General features: G+C 33.9%; 1 protein-coding gene across 1 annotated transcript; it reads right to left on the bottom strand.

Moving 5' to 3' along the window:
* Window positions 1-1833: 1833 nt before the first annotated feature.
* Window positions 1834-18804, bottom strand: LOC129257901 (mannose-1-phosphate guanyltransferase beta-like). The gene is made up of 10 exons (XM_054896336.2): window positions 18737-18804; window positions 16026-16176; window positions 12928-13008; window positions 11958-12006; window positions 11213-11355; window positions 10479-10637; window positions 9907-9985; window positions 8973-9100; window positions 6387-6569; window positions 1834-4129 (listed from the first exon to the last, which is right to left on the bottom strand). The coding sequence occupies exons 2-10, from the start codon at window positions 16152-16154 to the stop codon at window positions 3998-4000; spliced, it is 1083 nt and encodes a 360-aa protein (XP_054752311.1). The 5' UTR covers window positions 16155-16176; window positions 18737-18804; the 3' UTR covers window positions 1834-3997.
* Between the last annotated feature and the right edge of the window lie 4960 nt (window positions 18805-23764).

A 23764-nucleotide genomic window follows, 5' to 3' on the forward strand; every position in this document is an offset into this window, starting at 1 on the left:
ACAAGGACACACACAGAAAACATATAGATACAAACAAATTTATAATGATTTATAAAACCAAGTCAATGTATATGATTTATTCAATACATGATCAACTACAACATAACATGTCGAGATTTCAATGTTTATCAATATCACTACAGAAATAGATTTGGACCATACTAATAATGTCTATAGTCTAAACAAATTTAGAGTTTGGGAAAACACAAAGTATGATACCGGGAATTGTGTATCTTTTGAAATTTCTGAAACAAAGGCTTGGATTTTAAATTCAATCTTGAAATTTGAAGACGTGTAGTAATCTGGCCTGAGCTGCTTGTTTATTTTTTAAATAAATAGAAAAGATTTGGTCATGTTAGGTATCCGTTTCTACTCATAAAGACAGGAAAATCAGAACATGTAAATCTTTCCTAACTTGGTAAATCGACTGCTGAAGTTGATCCCTGCTAGAGCATAGTCATGACTAATAAAAGTAACCCTGTTCAACAAAATTTTATCAGTCCACTGCTAATACATAGATTTATTCTATTTAATTAATGTTAATACAAACTAAGTACTAAAAGAATCTAGAACACCCAGGCAAAAAAAATCACAAAAATAGCAATATAAAAAACAAAATGAAAAATTATAGAAATAAATATATTGGAGACTATCTAAAATAGAAAAGTAGATTGGTCAACTAAGATTTGACTATTAATGTCTGAATACATGTATAAGCATATACAATGATCAATTATCTTTATTCATGCTGGAACTGCTCAATTGTATAATTGTATGAATTACGTATTTATTATACATGTACATCCATCTGTTATCATACTTCATTAATACAAAATATTTTCAACAGATTCTTCAAAATCTATAAAAGCAATGCCCGGTCATTAAAGACTGTATCAAAGCCAAATGTGTATGTATGCTAGAAAAAAATGTGTGTAAAATAACACTCAATTGGAAAAATTATAAAAAAATAAGTCAAATGTCAAAATGAAACATGTAATCCAAAATGTAATCCAAGATCTGCAAAATGTAAAGCAAATCTGTCAGATCATAATTAGAATTTTGTTTTTTTATTATATTTTTAAAGATAACGAACATGACAACAAGAATGTGGAATGCCACTGAAGTCTTTGTCTGAGCACAGCTTTGAATATCCTTACATACTGTACAGTACCTACATGTACCAACAAGATAAAATTGTATATCGATTGACTGTTACAAAAATAATCCATATATTTTTTGATAAACTGTAAACAACTGCTAAAGATTCTCAAAGCAGCATTAATATATAAATCAATTATACAATATTTCTAGACAACTACATTTTTCATAAATTTACATATTATACTCTCTAAAATTCTATTATCTTCTATTAACATTTTCATCAGCCACGGTGTACGTTCAGCAATATTTATATAAAATTTTGTTTTATACAGTACAAAGGCTACTGAATTATAATCAAACTTTTTTATGGCACCACTGAATGGATATTATTACATGAATTATAAATGTTGGTTCTCTGAGTGAACTGGAGCAGATCACAAGGGAAGCAAATGTTAAAAACGACGTCAAACTGAATATTCAGAAATGTGTGAGCGAATGTATGTACTGTATTTCCAATTCACAATGAAAACGCCAGTGAAATGCAAAAATGAACCAATACAGAGTTGAAAATTTTGCTGCAATGTTTTTTGAAGACATGTACTTAATGTTCTCTCAAAACCTGTGAAATCTGTTTTGGGGCATTTCTGAATAGTCAAAGATCATGACTGCCATTCCAATACTACATTGGTGGTGACTTCATTTTCATATTGTTTTTCATAACTTTTTTGGGGGGGTAAGACATGTTACAGTTCTCAAGCTACAAAGATATAAAAAATGTAACAAATTTTTGCCAAAAATTCATGAAGAACTACATGTATATATAATCTAAACCATAGTCTATTGTATTCTTGGCTTCATTTTATATGAACACAAAATTCATGTACATCATGAAGATCGACAATAGCAAGTTCGATGCATACATGTAGTTTAATTCTTGAACATTTGAATTGAACTCCTAATGAAATCAAATACATTTTTCAATATAAACAAATACATATCTTAATACATAGGAAAGACAAGTTAATATGATCATTCAAGTACATACATGTACCACAGCTAGTAGGCATATACCATATTTTCTAAAGTCAACCTAAGATAGGTCAAATGTCAAAGGTGATAAAAGGTCACTAGCTTTACAATCCATCATACTTTTGGCCCATGCAAATTGAAACCTGTGTAAGGCTTGCACAATCAGCCTTTGTTCAAGTTTCCTGTATACTGGAGTCACGTCCGTTTCATGAAAGTTGTCAGCACTGACAAGTTGTCTTTCTCCGACAGTTACCATAGCAACAGTCAGAGGTCAGTGCTTGTTAGCCAATCAAAACCAAGGATTTCACTGAAATTGTCGGCACTGACAATTTAGTCAGTGCTGACAACTTTGATGAAACTCCCCCAAGATTAAACAATTGTGATCTAAATATGTTGTTTGTCTGGAAATTACAGCTGCAATAATTTTCACCACAAGGGGATGAAACAAGGAGCACAGTAAACAGAAATTGGAACAATTTCTGATATTTTTGGCAAACCATATTATTTTGGTACAGACTTTAATAGATCATGGTGTAGTTTAAACTGCAGGTTAGTGACTAAAATATGATATACAACACAATCTGCACCATTATTAATACCTCATTTTATCATAAATTGTAATATTTTTCTAATTTGTTAATAGTAGTAAAAGAAAACAACTTAACTGCGATGTGAAAAAATAACAAATAATACATAAGGCACATTCAGCATAATTCTACATATTAGTCGTTTATTGATCCCAACCGAAAATAAACCTTATATTAATAAAAGATTGCCTTAACTGATAAATCATATCATCACAAAGCTTCCCATGTATCATGAATACATAATACATGTATGATAATAAGATGGCACTTCAGAACATAGGTCAGAATAAACAGAATTTACCCCCAATTCCGTGTATTTTACAGTTGGTTCCCCTGTCATGATGCCAACACTTCAAACTGAATATTTGTCAACTTGATTTGCACTACCGGTAAGCACAAATTTGTTTAAAAAAAAAGAAAACGAAGACCATTTCAAAATGCGTAGTCAAATTGGCATGACTGAATATCAGAATGCACAGCTCCTTTATACTATGAATACAAAATGAGGAGTGAGGAAAGATATTTTTCTCAAAAATCCAATTTAGATTAAAAAAAAAAAAAATACTTTAACTGTGTTTTTTTTTTAATATTTCATAACCTGTTGGTGAATGTCACTCCAGATAGATTCAACAACTTTTTATTGTATACGGAGCTCCAGACCCCACTGCACGATAGCTCTTGAGCAATAACGTTATGATATAGTTACCATCAAAGAGTTATCGTCATCTCATCATACATTTTTCTTATGAACAGAGCCCTGAAGTAATGAAATTCAATCCAACACTGTAATATTCCTGATGGGTGATTCATTAACAGCAATATTCAATTCCAAGTCAACCAAAACATTTTTGATACTTTTAAATTTGTCTACAGCTTTAAAAGTGAGCTTTAATGAATCATGCCTTGGTCCCATTCCATTATATCTTTAATGTAATGTACATATAAAAACATTAACCCATAGTCTCAAAGGAGGTTTCAAATAACTGCACCATGGTACAAAACCATGGATTATACAGATTTCTTGTATTATCACGCTTCACTCAAGCATGAATTTAGCACCATTTGCCAAAAGTGCACATTTATATTTGGACTGTTTGATATAAGCGTAATTATGCACAAAGAACCTGCAAAGTCCATGGATCTGTACCATCGTACAATTAAAACCTCTTTTGAAAGTATGGGCTACTAATTTTACCTCATTCATACTGGATTTTTTTCTGTATTCTGCTGATGCTATATATATTCAAAAGTTGCATGAATGTTGCACATGATGGAATAGATTACATGATGATCTGAGGATCTGATACAGATGCTCCTATGGACTTATGAGGTAGTATACGTCCTCCGTTGATATAGAGCTCATCTTTGACCATTACATCTTCCCCCAGCACTGATACATTCTCCATACGAACCTGGATTATGAGGCAAATATATATGTCATATATAAGATTATGATACAGATGACTTATATCACATGCCTGTCATTCACCCACAGAAGAATCTTCCTCCCCCCCAATCAGAAAATTAATTAATTGATTAATAAAAAATAAATGAATTATCAAAAATGAATAAAAACAAATAATGAAATAATGAAATAGATGAATGAATGCATGAAGATATAACTAAATGAAAATATATAAATTAGTAAATAAAACAAATTTATAAAATAATAAAGCAAACAAGAAAGAAAGAAATAGGCAAATGAATAATTAAACATGAATTATTTAACACCAATAATAAACACAAAAGTTTATCTAGGGAGGGGGGCAAGGAGCCACAAGAACACATGCCCAATGTGACAATGTCTCGGGTGAAACGGTGGGGGGGGGGAGGGGAAAGAATATAATAAAAAAATAAATAAAAGGTCATATCCACCCAAGAAAAATGTTGGTTTGAATCAATAGAGAAAAATCAGGCAAGCACAATGCTGAAAATTTCATCAAAATCGGATGTAGAATAAGAAAGTTATGACATTTTAAAATTTCGCTTATTTTTCACAAAATAGTTATATGCACAATTTAGTCACATGCAAATGAGAGAGTCGATGATGTCCCTCACTCACTATTTCTTTTGTTTTGTATTGTTTGAATTATACAATATTTCAATTTTTACAGATTTGACAATAAGAACTACCTTGACTGATCCATGAAATGTTAGACAATGGTAATTCCACATGTTCAGGGAGAAATAAAACTCTGTTTCACAGGACAATGGGGAAAAAATTAGAATATTTCATGTAATAAAATACAAGGGAAATAGTGAGTGAGAGATGTCATCAGTTCCCTCATTTGCATACCGAACGAGATGTATATAACTATTTTGTGAAATTAAGCAAAACTTAAAAATGTCATAACTTTCTTATTCACATCCGATTTTGATGATATTTTGAGCGTTTTGTTTGTTCGATTTTTCTCTATTTATTCAAATCAACATTTTTCTGGGGTGGACTTGTCCTTTAAAAATTGAATTCAAAGAAGCCACATGTGACAATAATTTAGAAGGCAATATTTTAGCGCTTGCCCTTGTTTCCAGTTTTCCTAACACTGAATGAATAGCAAATTAAAACATAGAGGCCAGATTTTTTTGATTTTTTTTTAGTTTCAGCCAAAATTAGAACAATATCTACTACTAAATTTATCATCCCACTGATTAAAATGTATAAAGCAATTTAATCCTATTTACTACAAGATGTCGTTAAAGGTCAATAGAGTAAGCCAATATCAATGAATTATAAAATGCATACTACACTCCCATAAATATGATCCTGTTTGGTCCATTCATCTATGGCATGAAGAAACAGTACACATATGACAATTCTCATGCATATCAATGATGATGATCAATAGATATGCCTCTATTTTTTTCATTATACAAATACAGCGATGAAAACATATCTGGGACAAATTAATAAAATGATATCATGTCTTCCATTTTTTGTTTGCTTTGGCAAGGTGTATTTCATATGATGATACTGAGTAAACAGTAATTCCGTCTGGCTAGGGAATACAGCATTCACTGAAACGCGAATGAACCCTGACAGTATCTGGGCTAAAAATCAAGATACACGGAATGTGAGAGTGTAACTATGATATATACAGTGTATCTAAAGTATATTACAAAGCAATTTCAAAAGGTAAAAACAAAATTGAAATGCAACATGTAACCATCTAATAAAACAACATATGATACATTCTGTAAATATTAATTTCATATGGCAATCTTGTAGAGTACTTATGCTTGTATCTACAAAATATTTAATACTAATATTCAAATATTAGTATTAAATATTTATGGTATTAATATGAAAGCTGCTTATGAGTGCATAGCATGATTTAGTGAAGTGAGTCAAAATAGGTCAGCATTCCTGAACACAGACAGGGGCTGCAGACTGGGGGAGGGTGTATGGTCAGCCCACCCCTCCCCCTTAAAAAAGCTGTTCTGCAACCCTGACCAGGTGTGCAATTTTATTCATCATCATAACAAGCTATTGTATTCATGATTTTACTCTCCATTTCACATCTAAAATAGAGATGGCCCTATAAGGATGTGGACATTTTATAATCCTGAAGTCCCTAAATTTGTTGATTAAAAAACGAAAATAAATGCTAGGTCCCAATAATTAATTTTACTTTCTACTACAGTACTTACTATCTCTTTTACTCTACTTACCCATTGTCCTATTTGGCATTTCCATCCTACGATGGATGAATGAATCCATGAATGAGATTTGATGGTCGTGTCTCTGAGGATTGTACTTCGTTTGATGCATGCCCCATCTTCCACCGTTACACCGGGGCCTATTACTACATTGGGTCCTATCCTACAGTTCTGACCAATCGTTGCAGAGGGGTCCTGCGAAACAAATGAAAGGTTTGTGCTTGAAGTAAATGAGGAGTATATTTTAATTTGATTAAAATAGATACCCAAACAGATACCCACCAGTACCTCCACTCATCTAGCTGCCACCCCCGTCACTGCAAAACCGGCATCACTTACAGTCAAGCCCCCAGACTTCGCCGTATCTGCTCCGAGGACCCTGATTTTTCCTTCCATGCCAGGAATTTGCAGAAACATTTCTGTGCCAGGGGCCACGGGGCCAGGGCAGTCCAACTGGCAATTAACAAAGTTCGTTCTCTCCCCAGATCTGAAGTTCTCAAACCAAAAAGTGACAAGGAGACTACCGACAGAATACCGCTTGTGACCACCTTCCATCCCAATCTACCCCCTCTCCGCAAAATCCTGTGTGATAACCACCACATTTTACACACTTCTGATCGTCTCCAACAGGCCGTTCCCGATACTCCCCTTCTAGCATACCGACGCCCACCGAATCTCAGGGACCTCATTGTTCGTGCTGAAGTGCCCTCCCTCACTAACCATTCTTCTCCCATACAGCATGGCACCTTCAAATGCACCAGCAACAGGTGCATCATATGTGAAATACACTTTCACGAGGGCGACACTTTCACCAGCAACTCTACCAGCCTGTCTCACCAAATCAAGGGCAACATAACATGCACTACCACTAATGTTGTATATCTCATCACTTGCAGAGTTTGTAGGGTACAATACATAGGGGAAACCAAGACCACACTCAAGAGACGATTCTACGGGCACAGATCCACCGTCAACACAGCAAAGCTGGACACTCCGGTTGGCCGCCATTTTAACCTCCCCAACCACTCCATCACTGACATGATGCTACAGGGCATCGAATCTTTAGGTACCCGTCCTGACTCAGTCCGTACTAGCAGAGAGAAGCTCTGGATGAGACGACTTCGCACCACCCAACCTCATGGCCTGAACATCCAAGAGGGGAACGACTGATTATTCTTTCCTATCCACTTTCAATTTATATATACATATCATTTTCCCCCTCAGCTCTTTTGAATAGTTACATTATAGTTTCTTCCTCTACTTTCCTCCCATATCTCATACAAGCTCAGCTCCAATTTTTCCTTCCTTATTCAGGCGATATAATAATTATTATATATATATTCTTTTAGATTCTTTTAGATTTACCACATTTGCTTATTTACATGTATACTATGGTTTCTTCATAATACACCCCCTCTCTTCTATATTTGCTTTTACCTTTTTAGGTAATTTGCTTCCTCTTTTTTACATATACAGGTTTTTTTTTTTTTTTTTTTTTTTTCTTCTGTATAGTCCTATGTTTTTTTCCCGTCACACCTAGCGGATTACAATATCAGTTACACCATATGTGTATTTATATTTTTTCAAATACATTTCTTTTTTGGATATATTTATATACATATCGCTTATAGATACAAATTTACACTTACCTTATTCTCTTAGTTTGTTTAATGCTTTATCATATATACTTATATGTCTTTTGCACATTATCAGTTGTTCCCCATTCTTTTCCCCTTTTCCCCCACTCTTATGCACCAGTTTATTATGCCTTTCTTTGTAACCTGTTTGACCCATCTCTCACTAATTCTCTAGTTATTCATCCCTCTAGATCTATCACTGTTTTGTTCCAGATCCTGTTTGATGTTGCCTGCCTCATTATCTTAATCCCTCTTGGCCTTACTTACACTAACTTCCCTTTGTGTCTGCCTACTCCTTTTCTTTCACCCCCTTCACTAACCTGATTGGTCTTCTCTACTCACTAATGCCCCTTTTGTCTCCTTGTTTCTAGTGTTGCTGTAGCTTGTTTGTGGTCTATATTATGGTTGTTCCACTTTATATGTTTGTCATTTTGCCTCCGACAAAGATTCTGCTAGGATCGAAAGCTTAGGCCCCTTTTTGACTTTCTAATTTACTCCATTGGCTCTCTTTTATTAGATAAGCAGTTTTCAGCAGCTTCTTTTTGCCATTAATTTGATTAAGTTATGTGTCATATAAAAATATAAAGTAAACATTAATGCATGTAAGTAAAATCAGTAGATACATAAATGCAATTTTACAATAACAAAAATTATTCTTCAAAATTGTTTTTGTTTGAGCACACTTTGTTTCACTACCTCAATCTTTTTTATTTTCTAAAACAATGTTTCGTATTAAGATAAGCTCAACAATACTAATTCATAAAGACTTAGAACAAAGGGAACTTTGCGGTTATTGTATAACTACACTTTAAATTTTGGGTGTAGTTGGCTGCTGAGCCCTGTTACCATGGCAGTTGACACAATGGCAAATTTACTATAGTTGTAACTCTTTATGAAACAGGCCCCTGGTGGCAGCTTCATAAATGAGAGAACGTTAACTACTTATGAGGTGAATGCTTACCACAAGAACATTTCCAACCACACCAGGACCCGAGTATAACCTCTCGGGATTCTTTTGCCTGACTGAAGTGAGATAAAGGCACATGCCAATCAGAAAGTCTTTGGGCTGACCAACATCCATCCAGAATCCTTAAGAGGATAGAAATTAAATAAAAGAGTAGAAGTTTAAGTAAGATTTTTTTTTTCTTTCACCCATGACAAGGGCATTTATTTTCATCAAAAATCAATTTCACATACAAAACTCAAATACAATTGCAAAATAACTGGCAAAATATACATTTCTTTCTCTCCCTTTTTTCTTAGCAAGTAAGAAGTAAGAAGACAAGATAAGATAAGAAGATTAAGTAAGAAGACAACAGATTGCAACATTAATTATATCAGTCTCGAGTCACCACAAGATTCTTCCAAAACAGTTCAGAACAAAGGATTTATTTTGCCCTCAAATGAGAAATGTGAACTTGGTCTTATAGAATTTAAATATTGGATTGGATCGGAACTAAAGAATAGATAAAGAAATCTGGAGAGCACTTAATGAAGCATATCAGGATTTTCACTGACAAATTTGTTCTGAGCCAATCAGATGCAAGGATTTTGGTAGCTTATAACGATATACTTGTTGCATGAATTACTCTCCTGATTTGCTATTTTCAGAGTTTTGATGTGGAATTGCAAGGCCTTGTTATACTGTTATAATTAATTCTCAATACTACACCAAGAAAACCTATTTCATTCTCTTTCTGTTTGACCATTTAAATACACACATCTTCATGTTTATAGATCTCATGACAATCACCATTATCATTTAGTGCTCTTATGAAGATTTTTTATACAGTTCAATTTTTTGCTTTTCATATGATGACCACAGCTCTTTGAGGAAGTGGAAGGGAAGGGGAGTTAAGGGGAAGGGAGGGGGGGGGGAAGAGATGGAAACTCACCTGGAAGTTCCATTGCATAAAGTTGCCCATCAGTGGCCATATATGGGAAGACTTCTTTTTCTATTGATGTTGGTGTCAACTGAAAACGACCAAACAATCTCACTTTTTAAATTTAATGAAAGGTTATGCAAATTCATATGGAGTATAAATATTTAAAGACTTATTTAATCAATTATCTTGATGTATAAACAGTTGATTGTGTACAATTTATTTGGAATTTTAGTGCATAATTTCATGAGGTTATATGATTAGAAAACAAAATTTGAAAAAACACAGGATTAACATATTGATCTATCTTTGCAAAGTTGGCTATAAAACTCATCAGAAATCACATTATTTACCAGTAAACATTTATCCATCTGACCAGAAACACCAAATTTTTATTTGAACAGATCTTGAAAAATAAATTACCACTTGCAATTTGAACACTGAATGCAAGAGCCGAGAAAACAAATGCATTGTGAAATGTCATCAACAGCACTTCATTTTCCATCAGCATCAGATATTGCTTTGATATTAAATTTCATATCATTACATAATAATTTCATTTACGATTATATCTTGATACTGACCTGTATTCTATCGAGTACACCAGCATTGAACATGTAGAGACCGGCATTGATCTTATTTGAGACGAATACTTGAGGTTTTTCTACGAAACGCTCGATCTGTCCATCGGTGCTGTTGTAAATTACTACACCATATTTTGAAGGTTCCTCGACTTTGGTGACCTGTTAAACAATTATAATATTTTCCATATTAACTAATTTCTTTATGCATAGAAGATGTCTTTTAGGAATTAAGTCTTGCCAGTAAGTATCATTTGCATATTTCCAACTCACTGTGAACAGTCAAGCCATGCAACCTAATGTTGCTCAGAGTTTCTAAGTAAATTAAGGGCTAATTTGTACCCATTATTTATACCTCGGCGAGGGGTTGAAAAATGTTGTGTAAAACCACTAGATTTCACCCCCTACAAAAAAATATAAATAAAAAAACCTGAAGATAAAAAGCCAGGAAAATGTTTAAACATCTTCTCTTTTTTTCTGGGGGGAGGGGGCAAAGGAGCATGTGATTGTGGAACCGTTTTCAGAGTGCAAATAAATAAGGGGAAGACATGAAAAGAGAAAAAGAAATAGACGGCTACAAAATTTTTCATCATTTAAGCACTCACTCTGGGGCTGTAATATTTAGATTAGAATATTAACCATATAGATAAACCAACAAACACTGTTACTAAATCAACATGTAATGCATCAACAGAAAAGGAAAAAAATATATCAAAGTTATCAAGAGGTATACTGACCACAATAGTTCCCTCCTTGCCATGACCTTTGTGGAAATCAATGAGCTGACGGAAAGGAAACTCACAGCTGATGTCACTGTTCAACACAAAGAACGGTTCATTGTCTTCTTTCAATATATCTCTTGCCAAAGCCAAAGGACCCGCTGAAATAGATCATGAAAGACACATTATAAGTTGAATATCAATTCATATATTTTTTAATACATTTTCAGATCAAGTTGGAATTTGTAGATATCAATGAAATACTCTTAAAAACATGAACTCTACTCTTCAATCCTAAAAAAACATAGAAGGAAATCAATGTATGCATTTTTAAATAATATACTCAAGGGTCATGGTCCAAACAACTATTAATTTTCTACTATTTAATGGTTACACAATAAAATCAGATAAAAAGAATAGTTAATATAATTTTCATGCAAAAAAAATCATCTAGACCTTGTAAGACAAATGGCTTTAGCTTTAATCATAATGACTTGATATACTAATTCAGAAATATAAATCAAGAAAAATATTTCACTCTCCTTGTAAATAATGTTTTCATTTGTCTGCCCTATCACATAATACAAGGCTAAGCAACGGATCACAGAACATTTCTCTTGCATGTTTTGATTGCACTGACCTAAATGTATTAAATCAATTGTGAAAATTAATTGTAAGTTTAGCCACTAAGATTCGAGCTACAGGGCCCATTTGGACAATCAATTTTCATTCCACCATTTGGAGAAATAAGTGAGTAATTTACCTGTTCCAAGGGGCTCTTTCTCATGTGACATGGTAATTTTAATTCCAAGCTGTGAAATAGACAACAAATATAGTATCTTTTTAATACAAAAATTACTGAATCTGAAAGGGGGATAATCATTCAAAAGGAAAAGCAAAATGTAAAGAATTAACCTGAAGTTCATCAGGCATTTATAACTATTTGTCACCTGAATGTATGATTCTATGGGCTGTAGAACATCATATGAAGCGCTCTCCTTTAATGATGAACATTTGGGAAAGTTCACTGATATACTACATGAAGAAGCACTTATTATCATACCTTTTATTTGCATATATCCAAGCATTTCACAGAGTCTCTATCATGGAGTTCATAAATGATGGATAAAACTTGAATAGATGGCATGGATCTACAATCATTGAAACTCATTCAATCTTCCGGGTGTAGCATGCATTACTAATATGCATGCTAAAGGTGGATTCATTGTTGCTTGCAATGTCATGATAAAAAGATAATTTTTTTCCTATGCAGTTATGTACAGTAACAATTAAAGCAAATTTTAAAGTCTCAAATCTGTATTTAACTAATAAGATAATCTTGTTACTCCTATTAATGTTTTATTCAAGACCAGAAAATCTAATCCATCTTTTCACTAAAAGCTGAAGATCTGTAATCTTGAATTGAAAATACTCCTCTCAGATCAATCTATCAAAATTTTGTTTTCGTAGAATTGTAATTGCAATTAACTTCAAGAAAATTACAATATTGTAGGCAAGCATAATTATGAACAATCTAAAATGATGAGAGGCATTTCAAAAATTTCCAAATACCCGGGTACTTAATTTGGTACATAATATCCACTAAAATATGGAATTAACGTTTTAAAATGAATGCTACTTCTTGCATTTTTTGCATGCTTTACAAATATTTCAAATTCTTCAATAAGTGCATTCAACACAATGTAATATAGATAATTCATTAAGTTTCTTACTCTTTCTTCTTGTGCTTTAAGCTCTTTCTCCAACATCTCTGCCCTGTAGCTGACTGCTAAGATAACCTCCTTCACACCAACCTGAATGAAAGAATAAATATAACTTTATATTCACTTGGTCTACAAGTAGTCAGTCTAAATCTAAGATAATCTAATACTGTGTGGCCTATATCCATTTGGTCTACACTAACTACACTTGGTCTAGCTCTAATATCCACTTAGCCCAATTATCATTTAGTGTTCATGCCCAGATTGTCTAATTACCATGTTTACTATTACTTTTCTATAATTTCTCAAATGAAGAAGAAGATCTCCTCCTCCTGTTGACCAGTTCAAGAAAGCCATTACATCCCATAAGACAATGGATTGCATGGACTAAGCTGATCATTTTGAGGTGTTGAATTATTGTTTTAGTGGCCCAAACATAGAGCAGTGTGTGTGTGTGTGCAGCACTTTGCAACTGAAAGGAAGAGGCGATATATCAAATGCCTATTGGATTGGATTAAATTGCTTTGTCATACACAGTTCATCTAATCATATAGATTAAATAGACCAAGTGAATATCAGAAGTAATGAGTACAGCTTCATTAGAAATTACACAAAATGATAAATGGGCTAAATGGCAGAGACTCCAACACTCCCGCTTTCGGCGAGAGATCTCCCGCCGAAAGCCCTTTTTCGCAATTAAAATCTCCCGTTCTCCCGCTTGAGATTTTATATCTCCCGCCCAGGCCCTGTGTCTCCCGCATAAGATGTATTTTCTCCCACTTTAAATGATCTTTCTCCTGCCCAAACACCTTTTTAAAAACTGGAATTAAATTTTCATATCCAAGCCGATATTCAAGCTAAGACTTAATTAGAGCGTCAACGCTGCGCGCGATCTCGCCCATTGGCGCGCCCCGCTATGGTGTTTGGAGCAATCTTACTCCAGAGATCATCAAGTATTGAGACAAGATGGATGGAAATGTCAATTTTAAGGCTGTGGGGTAGTATGTCTTCACTGGTTGATACGGATAAAGGTATCACAAAAACGTATGATTTTGTAGATGCTTATCAATTTTATATGCATGCATGAATGATATATATGAAAAGTTTTATTAAGTTTTATCAAGCCAAAATGTATGATTTGATTCATTAAATTGTTAATTACTTGGTACCCTCCTAAGTCGTACAGATGGGTGAGGGGAGGGGAAGTCACGACCAAGAAAACAAAGAGAGAAAAGGAAAGACAGTAGGGTGAAATGTGATATTATCATTTTTTAATATGTCAAAATCTACAGAGTGAGTCAGAACAAATGTCCCACTTTTGTAAAGTTGAATTGTTTAAAATATGAATATTTAATCATTAGTTTCATGATATGTCTTGATAGAGGTATCCTCCCAGTACATTCAGGTACCTTTTTCATTTGATCCCCTGCACGCATGACTGAACAGTGGACAATCTTTAGAAGACTGTCAGATCTCACTTGCGCCAAGTTACAGGGTGGGGAATAGAACACTCTTTTGAACAAAGACAGTCCGACAGACTGAAACACACACACACACACACACACACACGTATATGCACACACAAACACACACCCACACATGCACACGCACTGGCAGACCCACTCAAACATGCACACACAAGCACACGCACACACAGACACACAAGCACACCATTGGGCTGACTCCTTGCTGTTCTGCGACGACCTGAATGCCCTGCGTTGAGGTTGGTACTCGTTCCTTTCTGAACATTCCGGAGAACAGTCTTTCTGCTGGGACACCGAACATCTGGGTAACGGCGGCGAAACCCTTGCAAAACAACTGCTACACTCTGAGTCCTTGCATACTCAGTGACCATAAATGACCTATGTTGTGGTGTGAATTGAGGACGAACCATGATTCGTGTACTTTTGCTACTGTAAAAAGAGGCTCAAGTGACTGCTGCCAAATCAGGCAAGCCCTTTTATAGGCAAGTGCAACAAAAGCACAGACATCCATTGTAAATTTTCATTGTTAACCAACAAAAGACATAACCAGCATATTGGATTTATGTGCACTTGATGATGATGATGAAGATCAAGATCAAGATGATGACAATGAGGATGATGATGATGATATGATGGTGGTAGTGAATGTGTTTTAAGGGGACGGGAATTGCCACTTAAACATTCAGCGATCTTGCTAAAAATCAATGCTTAATCAGAAAAGAGAAAATTATGAACCAGTTATTACCATGTGTGTTGTGTGTGTGTGTGTGTGTGTGAGCATGCCAGTCTGTCTGTCTGACTGTATTTGTCTAAAGCACTGTTTTATTCATAACCCAGTAACTTGGCGCAAGTGAGATCTGACAGTCTTCTAAAGATTGTCCGATGTTCAGTCATGCGTGCACGGGATCAAATGAAAATGGTACCTGAAAGTACTTGGAGGATACCTCTATCAAGACATATCATGAAACTAATGATTAAATATTCATATCTTAAACAATTCAACTTTAAAAAAGTGGGACATTTTTTCTGACTCACTCTGTATAACAAAATTGGATTTCTGAAATAAAACATCAAAATTTTCGCTCACTCGCAACTGTTTATCAATTTTACGCGATATGCCATATCTAGCCCCTTCAAAATTTTTAGCTCATTACGCCACTGGTGCCATTATATTAAAAAATTAGTCTGAGGTAGCATAAGAGAGCATTTAGAACCCTAGAGCTTCCTGGACCTTTTTAGTGGGCCCATGCAGGACCCCGGCCACAAGGGACTTCGCGCTCGTGATGCGCGCAAAACGAACATCAAATTATAGTCTCCAGTTTGCTAGGGGATCCAGGCGGGAGAATATCCAGATCAGAAGGTGTTTGGGGTTGGAGTCTCTGAAATGGCAATTAGTTCAGATGACAAGCAGATAAAATGGTTGAAAATAAGTAAACTAGGATTACACTATTAAAGGGATGAGACAAAACAGAAATTGGCACAGACAAAATAAAAACTTATCCAAGCTACCATACATAAAATGTATGCAGACCTGAAAACTTTGCTGCAGAAACAATTGCATTTCCCAATTGATCATCTGGTAATAAAGGTAAAATGGATGAAACCTCAAAATGACAGTTTACTCACCTCTGCTAGGGCTTCCACCTGATGCAGTAACATTGGCTTATTGCAGAACTCTACGAGTGGCTTTGGTCGACTAAGAGTCAGCGGCCGCAGCCTCGTTCCATACCCTCCTACAAGAATTAAGGCCTTCATATTTGAGAACTTACACACAGGGCTAAAAAAAAGAGAAACAAAAACATTGTCAGTTCAAAACTATGAATATCTTTTTTAAGTGAAGCATCAAAACTAATAGACCAATAGATTCAGTCTTTATTTGTTGGTGGCAGTGCACTTCGATCTAATAATAACCAACAGGCTCAAAAGTAACACATTTTTTAGTATTTGAGTATTTACTATTACATTTCAGAGATAATCATATATATATATATATATATATATATATACATATATAATCACAAAAGGTTTAGTAAATGCCGTAGAAATAAAATCGTAGATTTTAAAAGGAGCATAGCTCTCAAAAATGAAAGGTAAAGTCACACTCTTCGTCAGTGCCCATGATGTGACAAAATTCTCTTTTTTGTCACATCATGGGCACTGATGAAGAGTGTGACTTTACCTTTCATTTTTGAGAGCTATGCTCCTTTTAAAATCTACGATTTTATTTCTACGGCATTTTTAAACCTTTTGTGATTATTTTATTCCTTATGCCGAAGCAGACTATTTCTATATATATATATATATATATATATATATATATGTATACAATAACCACAACATATAAAAATAATAAAAAAAGAATAACAATTATATTTCCAATGATAAGGTTTCAAATCAAAGAACGAAGGAGACCACAATCATGAGCAGTGCCAGCAGTGCCAGCAGTGCCATGGCAGCCTGATATGAAGAATTCAGACTATGTCTAGAAAAGCCACAAGCTTATCAGGTGGTGTCTTGCCTCACTTTCTTCAAATTGACAAACATGCTTCAAAATGGCAGTTTGTGGATGACTATCCATTTGTTTTGTCTACAAATTTCATATTTTCTTCTTTAATTTAGATATTTCTGTGTATCTCCTCCTCCTGACCTTGATCTATATGGCATAAACTATATTTCCCATTGGATTATGCAAGATGCAATTTGAAAGATAATGAGGGGAAATCAGAAAATTTGTGTACAAAACAAATAGAGTTTTGCTAATTTGAAGATCCCAATAAAAACAAGATTTTTCATACTTCCATTAGGCTACTACAGACTTTGATAAAGCTAATTTTTTTGCTGATCCTCTCATTTTACTCAATTTCTTCACAAATTGATTCTCTTCTTGGGTTTCCTTTAATGGCAGAATACTTCCATATCAATATCCATAACAGAAACTTCGCTCACACTACACCAGCAACATTTTTAGTATGACCAGATTCTATAGAACATAATTCAATCATAATATTTTAACAATAATTTATATCCGATAAGCCAACTTTTCTCAATAGACCTTTGCAATTTTTTATGAGAATGAGCACTAACATTTTCAAATGAAGATGTTCTGTAAGCTTTCCTGGCAAAGCATTCAAATTCTAAGAAAAAGGGCATTGTATACATGTAGAACAGGTGACTAGAGATAGTACATCAGAGGTAAAGTTTAGAAATCTGTTTGATTGTCTGCTTTTGGCACATTTCACTATTGTTTGGGCTACTGTCGAATATCAGTGATTATGAAGGCTTCTTCTTCAGCTTGTATGTGATGAAAAGAATATTTCAAAAGGAATACATGAATAATCATCAAATCACAAATGCCTGTCAGTGAACTTGAAAAAATCTTGGTTTATCTCAAATGGCCTTTTACTGTGTAGTTTACAACTGTGAACAGGCTTATTGTCATTGATCGACTTATAGAGCTACATGTAGATTTGAGGCATTTTCACAAAGTTTGCTTCTCTTGGCACTCTGAAATAACGACACTCAAGTATCATCATTTGCATTTTCGGTAAAATAATTATCATTTTGTATTTCATGAGTAATGGTTAGATATTCACTGTTCTTTGGCATGTTGTTTTGATATGTAATATTATTAGTTGTTTATTTTTTTGTATAAATGTCATGGTTAGAAAATCATGGCATAAATACACATCACGATCATGCCATTCAAATGGAGAGGATGAAATAGCTCATCCCGCTCAAAAAATAGATCAGGTTCGCTGCTTGAATTTATTAAGCCAATGTTCATCACAGAATATCAGCAGCACAGTGCTGTTGCAACTAATAAATTTGATCTAGATCTAGGTCACTGTCGCTGAACGGTTGATGAACCAGAACTCCCAGAGCCAGAAGAATGTAAATTTTGATTCCCAGAACTGGCAGAACAGAAATTGAGAAAACAAACAAGTCAACTCAAAACAGAAACCCGAGACAGAAATTCTCATACTGACAGTGACAAGTAATTAAGGATTTTCAGAGTAAGGCAACTCAATCTTTCTTCAGCTTCACAGACTTAAGTTAAAACCTAACCTAGTAGTTAGCTTGGACTTATATTGCACTGATGTGACTTTGACTCATCGTCTCATGGACTCAGCTCAGGTACATACCGCTAAACACACGCGTGGGACTGAGTGATAATAAAAACTTGGCGGTCTTTCTAAGAAATAAGTTGATTTCGCAGTCCTGACAGAATTATGATTACTGTAGCTATTCATAACATAGAAAACTGGTTAAACAACATATATTTTGCCATAGGCGATAATGATCTTTATTTGAAATTAGGAAAGAAAAGCAATATTTACCTCAGATAAAAATCCTTCTGCTGTTCTTTACTTGACGACGTGGACAACTTCAACGCGATAACAGAACGATTACGGTACCGGTATGAAAAAGTATCGATTAAGAAATTTTGATTCGTCAATTTTTTTTCAAGCGGGTGAATTTGAAAGTAATTAAAAAGAAACACTGATTTTATGATGTTGCAGTCATCAGCAAATGCATTCATCGATATCATAAAATTAATTCAAAACATCTTTATTACTCTGTTTTTATATTAATTATCCGACTCTTTGACTTAAAATGTATGCCATATCATGTTACTGTCTATGGTCTCTATTTCGAAGTATTGACGGCAAAGTAAACACAACATACGGAGGGCCAGGGGGGACTTTCGGGCCAGGGACCACGCCCATTTTGTGATAATGAGTTGCTATTTCATTTTCACTTTATTTTATACAAAAACCCCCACAAGAATGAATATAAACCAAAATACATCATATAAATAGAAGCAGACAAAAAAATATATTGTCAAAGAAAGGGGGATCATGCAAGAACATCGGTCCATGTTCTTAGGAGAATGAAGCAAATTTAAATCAAAGAAAAGTAAGGTGGATCATATCATATTTTTGATGTAATCCACGAGAGCCTTAGTGGTAATTTTGAATGTATTCACTCTCTCCTTTACATACACATTTTTCACTGTTTACTTTCTCTTTTTGAACCTCACTTTTTCTTTACGTCATTCACGTAGAGTTTGGGACATTAATAAATATTTTGTGATATATTTGCTTATTTATAATTGTTATAGAGGCCCTAGTTGTAATATGAATAAAAAGGAGTAATCAACAATTAGAGTGACCCCGTTGAATAATATTTCCGTGATCAACTTTTCAGAGTATACCGTTGCCCCTTAATTGTTGCTAATAGTTCTTATTCTTCTCTTGAATTGTATTATTTTTAGTTTAGAAATTGATCAGACACATAATCTATTTCGCAAATTTACAATGACAGTACTAATACTTTTGGGTCGTGGGAGGCAGAGCAGAGGATTATATTTTGTGTTCGGGGTACGTGGGGGACGCAACAACAGATGTCCCCCCCCCCCATAAACATATCTGCTCCACCACCCGTGCTTGGGGTGGGGCCAGGCAAATAGAGGAAGGGTGGATTTTTTTTTAATCAACATTTTCCCTGATTTGCCGCTCAAAGACGAAATTTTTGTTTTTGTTTATTAGTATTTTTTCACAATTCGATCAAATTGCACTTCTTTTTTTAATTTTTTATTTTATTTTGTCTAATTTCATTTCAAGTCATAAGATTGCAATACATGGCAAATGTTCAGTAAGAAAAGGCTAAAACCCCGGTGACAACTTATCAACCCTGTCAAGAGATGACTGTATCTATTGTAGGCATCATGCGATATGAAACTCATTATAATTATTGTGTAATTACAACTGTGTATTAATTGCTGTATAACTGTTATGTAATAATGAGATTGTCATATATGTAACATGATATGTTTTTTTCAAATGTGTCATTACATTTAAGGGGGAATCAATGCTTTTTGTTGATTTCTATTATGTATTGCTTATTTATATGTATCATCTATGTATGTTAATGTAGAAGTAAAACTTTCAAATTCAAATAAACTTTTATTTTCACAAATTTCTACATTTTTTGTAAACTTAAATTCATTAAAAACATTAATAAGTTATGAATCGAATTCATAGGAATGAAGAAGAAAACTGTCGGTGAAAGTTTTCCAAGTAATTATGACGATGGTCAAACGCCACACTACTGGTCAGACATATTTCTTAAGGCGACCGCACACCTTACGACTGGTCTGCGACCCGATTTCAGAATAAAATGTAATAGAATTTGATATAGTATTGAGACTATTGGAATATCTTACTGTGTAATGTTCTAAATCGTCGTACGAATAACTATGTTCAAATCTGTGACTATATGCTATCATCCTTCTTAGAATAAACTGATAAAAGCGAATTTTATATATATATACATGTAGTCGTAATGACGTCATAGCAGTCGTACGATTGGCTATATACGATTTGAACCTAATTTGGCCTTTACTCCAAAATAAAGGCTTGCAATCTTTCAAAATGGTTATATTAGTATTCTTTCAATTAATTTTGACCTCATATAAAATGATATGTTCCATTCACATTTTCAGAAAATGAGCAAAATGCAATTTGTTCCAAAATCGGATCACGAGCAGTCGTAGGTGTGCTTATAATTGCTGGCCCCTGTAATTTACCGAATTCACTATATCACATGTTTATGTATGGTTTATTTATCAGTCTTTTCTGTATTATTCACAATGTATCTCTTCAATTGTCACATTTAAATTGTATTCATTTATATGTTTGATATTATGTGAACATGTTAATTTATCATAGATTTATGAATAAAATGCAGAAACTCCTGCAAAAAAATGGTCTTTAGGATTATGATCATTCAAACGGAAGCCTCCAAAAGGGAAAGAACTGTCATGAAAGGGGTAGAACAATTGTAAGAATTGACCCAGCCAGACTTCCGAGAAAAGTGATAATTTTTTTCTCCCACTCCTTCCGGTGGTAGAGGGAGGAAGAACTCGTAACCAATCAAATTCGAGGGACAAAATGAGCAACCAGGCATTTGCCAATAATGTTTAGAATACTTTCCAAGAATAGAGGTTCAAAACTCTTGACCATTAGGTTTATGGGTTAAAATTATTATAAATTAAGCTAAAATTCAATTTCAAATCAGAAGCTGCTGTTATTCGACAGAAATACTCTACTGCACAAAAGTATTACAAGTTTTCATCTGAAAATTAATAAGTGCATTCAGCTCTCGGTGAATACAACAAGGTGTGGTCCGGGTCTTGGGATTCCACATTGGCAAAATTTGAATAAACACCAACGAAAAGTTGTGAGTAAACATAATACGCAAGGTCGATAGACATTGCCACCATCAGTTATAAAATAATGATGGGTGAGGAAACATACATTTGTAAAAGAATTCAACTTGATATGCTTTATTTGTCGTTTTATTTTAACAGGGTATAGCCCTTTCAGTTACAAGAACTGCTCGACCAAGGGGCCCTGTATCAACAGAAATTAAAAACATAACAAAACAATGATACATAAAAATAGCCAACAAAATGAACATAAAAATCAATGAGAAAGAAAAATGTAATACATAAAGTAAAAATAAATCAAAACACTAATAAACTTATAACAACAGAAAGTATTTATGGAAACCTTAAAAACATATTTCAAGTCAAGTCATATATCTTTTTCCAAATATCTAGTTTTCTATTTTCATCTATTTGATATGTATTTGTTTTGATGATTTTTGCTGTCACTGTTTGGTTTGACATGGCTAACCCATCTTGGGCCTGGTGGCCTCAAGTGCTATACTAGAGCTTCTGTGAATGATGTGCTGACCGGGCTTGTCCCTTAAATTGTTGGTGAACGAAGCAGCAAGCAAGAGGCCACCAGGCCTCATCTGGCGCAGTTGAGAACACCAATAGTTGATGCAATTTAATGTATACAATTTTATACTTTTTTGTTACTTAAGATTTATATTTATATTTTATTTCTGACAATTGTAAGCGCTGTGATACTTTTTGTGTATAGCGCATATAAATAACCGTTATTATTATTATTATTTGTGTGAGGGATATGGATTTACATTTTTTAAAGAATAAAGTGAATTTGCTAAACGGAGAGAAGGGGTATTGTATTCCACATATTTTAGAGCCATGATAACAAAATTATCTTTTATAGTACTCGGTTTTAGGTTTCTCAATATAAAGGGGACAGTTTGTTGAATAAATAGTTTGGAAATTTATTGTTCTATGGCGCACAATATCCTGAATATAGTTGGGGGTTTTATTGTTCATCACTTTGTACATCCATATTTTAAATAGTACTCCACTCTATCTGTGACGGATTTCCATCGTAAAGAGGACAATAATTTAATTCGAAGAGTTAAATAATGTGCGTTAAGTAGGCCTATCAGACGAGCATATTGGTTTTGAAGCTTTTGTAATTTATCCAGATGGCACTTTGCTGAACAGCCCCATGAAATTATACCATAATCAATATAATATCAAACCATCATATAGCAATTATAAAATTCTTCTTGGTAAATAAAATCTAATGCGTTTTACACATGATATTGTTATCGATATTTTAGAGACAATTTTTGAGATTTGTGATTTAAGATTTGTGAGTAACTGGAGTTAAAGAGACGGACGGAAACATAGGTCTAAGGTCTATCCAGAGACAGGATTCGAGCTGACGTCAGACAGATAGTCAATCGTCAGGACACTCAAGCAAGAAACCACATATTAAAGAAGAAGAAATAGCGAAACATGATTGATTATTGAATTGTATAAATCTGTTAATGTCTTTCATATGTTTATACTTTGTTTATCATGTTTATAACCTGTGATCCTTGTTAGAATTATTACAATCCATGCTTTGATAAAGATTTTCTTAAACCTAATTATTTGTGTGATTGGTTTTCTGTTTAAAGGACAGGTCTATCCCAACAAAAAGTTGATTTGAATAAAACGAGAAAAATTCATCAAGCATAAAACTGAAAAATTCATCAAAATCGGATGTAAAATAAGAAAGTTATGACATTTTAAAGTTTCGCTTAATTTCACAAAACAGTTATATGCTAATCCTGGTCGGTATGTAAATGAAGAGACTGATGACGTCATCCCTTCACTATTTCTTCTGTATTTTATTACATGAAATATGAAATATTCTAATTTTCTCCTCATTGTCAAGTGAAACAACGATTAATTTCTCCCTGAACATGTGGAATTAGCATTGTTCGATACTATCTGGTTCAGTCAAGTTGGTCCTTGTTGTCAAATAAAAAAAAATGAAATATTGTATGATAAAATAATTTAAAAAAAGAAATAGTGAGTGATGGACATCGTTTATTTATTTATCAACAATATTTCAACAGGATGCTCAATCAACATAAAAAATTGCTCTCCCTTGGGATCCTGCATATTAAAAAACAATGAAAAT

This window comes from Lytechinus pictus, chromosome 3, assembly GCF_037042905.1.
Source record: "Lytechinus pictus isolate F3 Inbred chromosome 3, Lp3.0, whole genome shotgun sequence".
Taxonomy (NCBI): domain Eukaryota; kingdom Metazoa; phylum Echinodermata; class Echinoidea; order Temnopleuroida; family Toxopneustidae; genus Lytechinus; species Lytechinus pictus.

Excerpts from the sequence above, each read along its gene's own strand:
- LOC129257901 (XM_054896336.2), bottom strand. The coding sequence starts at position 16,154 with ATGAAGGCCTTAATTCTTGTAGGAGGGTATGGAACGAGGCTGCGGCCG. Across the intron at positions 9,101-9,906 it reads TTATGCAATGGAACTTCCAG|GATTCTGGATGGATGTTGGT; the intron begins GTGAGTTTCCAT and ends TATCCTCTTAAG. Across the intron at positions 6,570-8,972 it reads TGGTTGGAAATGTTCTTGTG|GACCCCTCTGCAACGATTGG; the intron begins GTAAGCATTCAC and ends TTTGTTTCGCAG.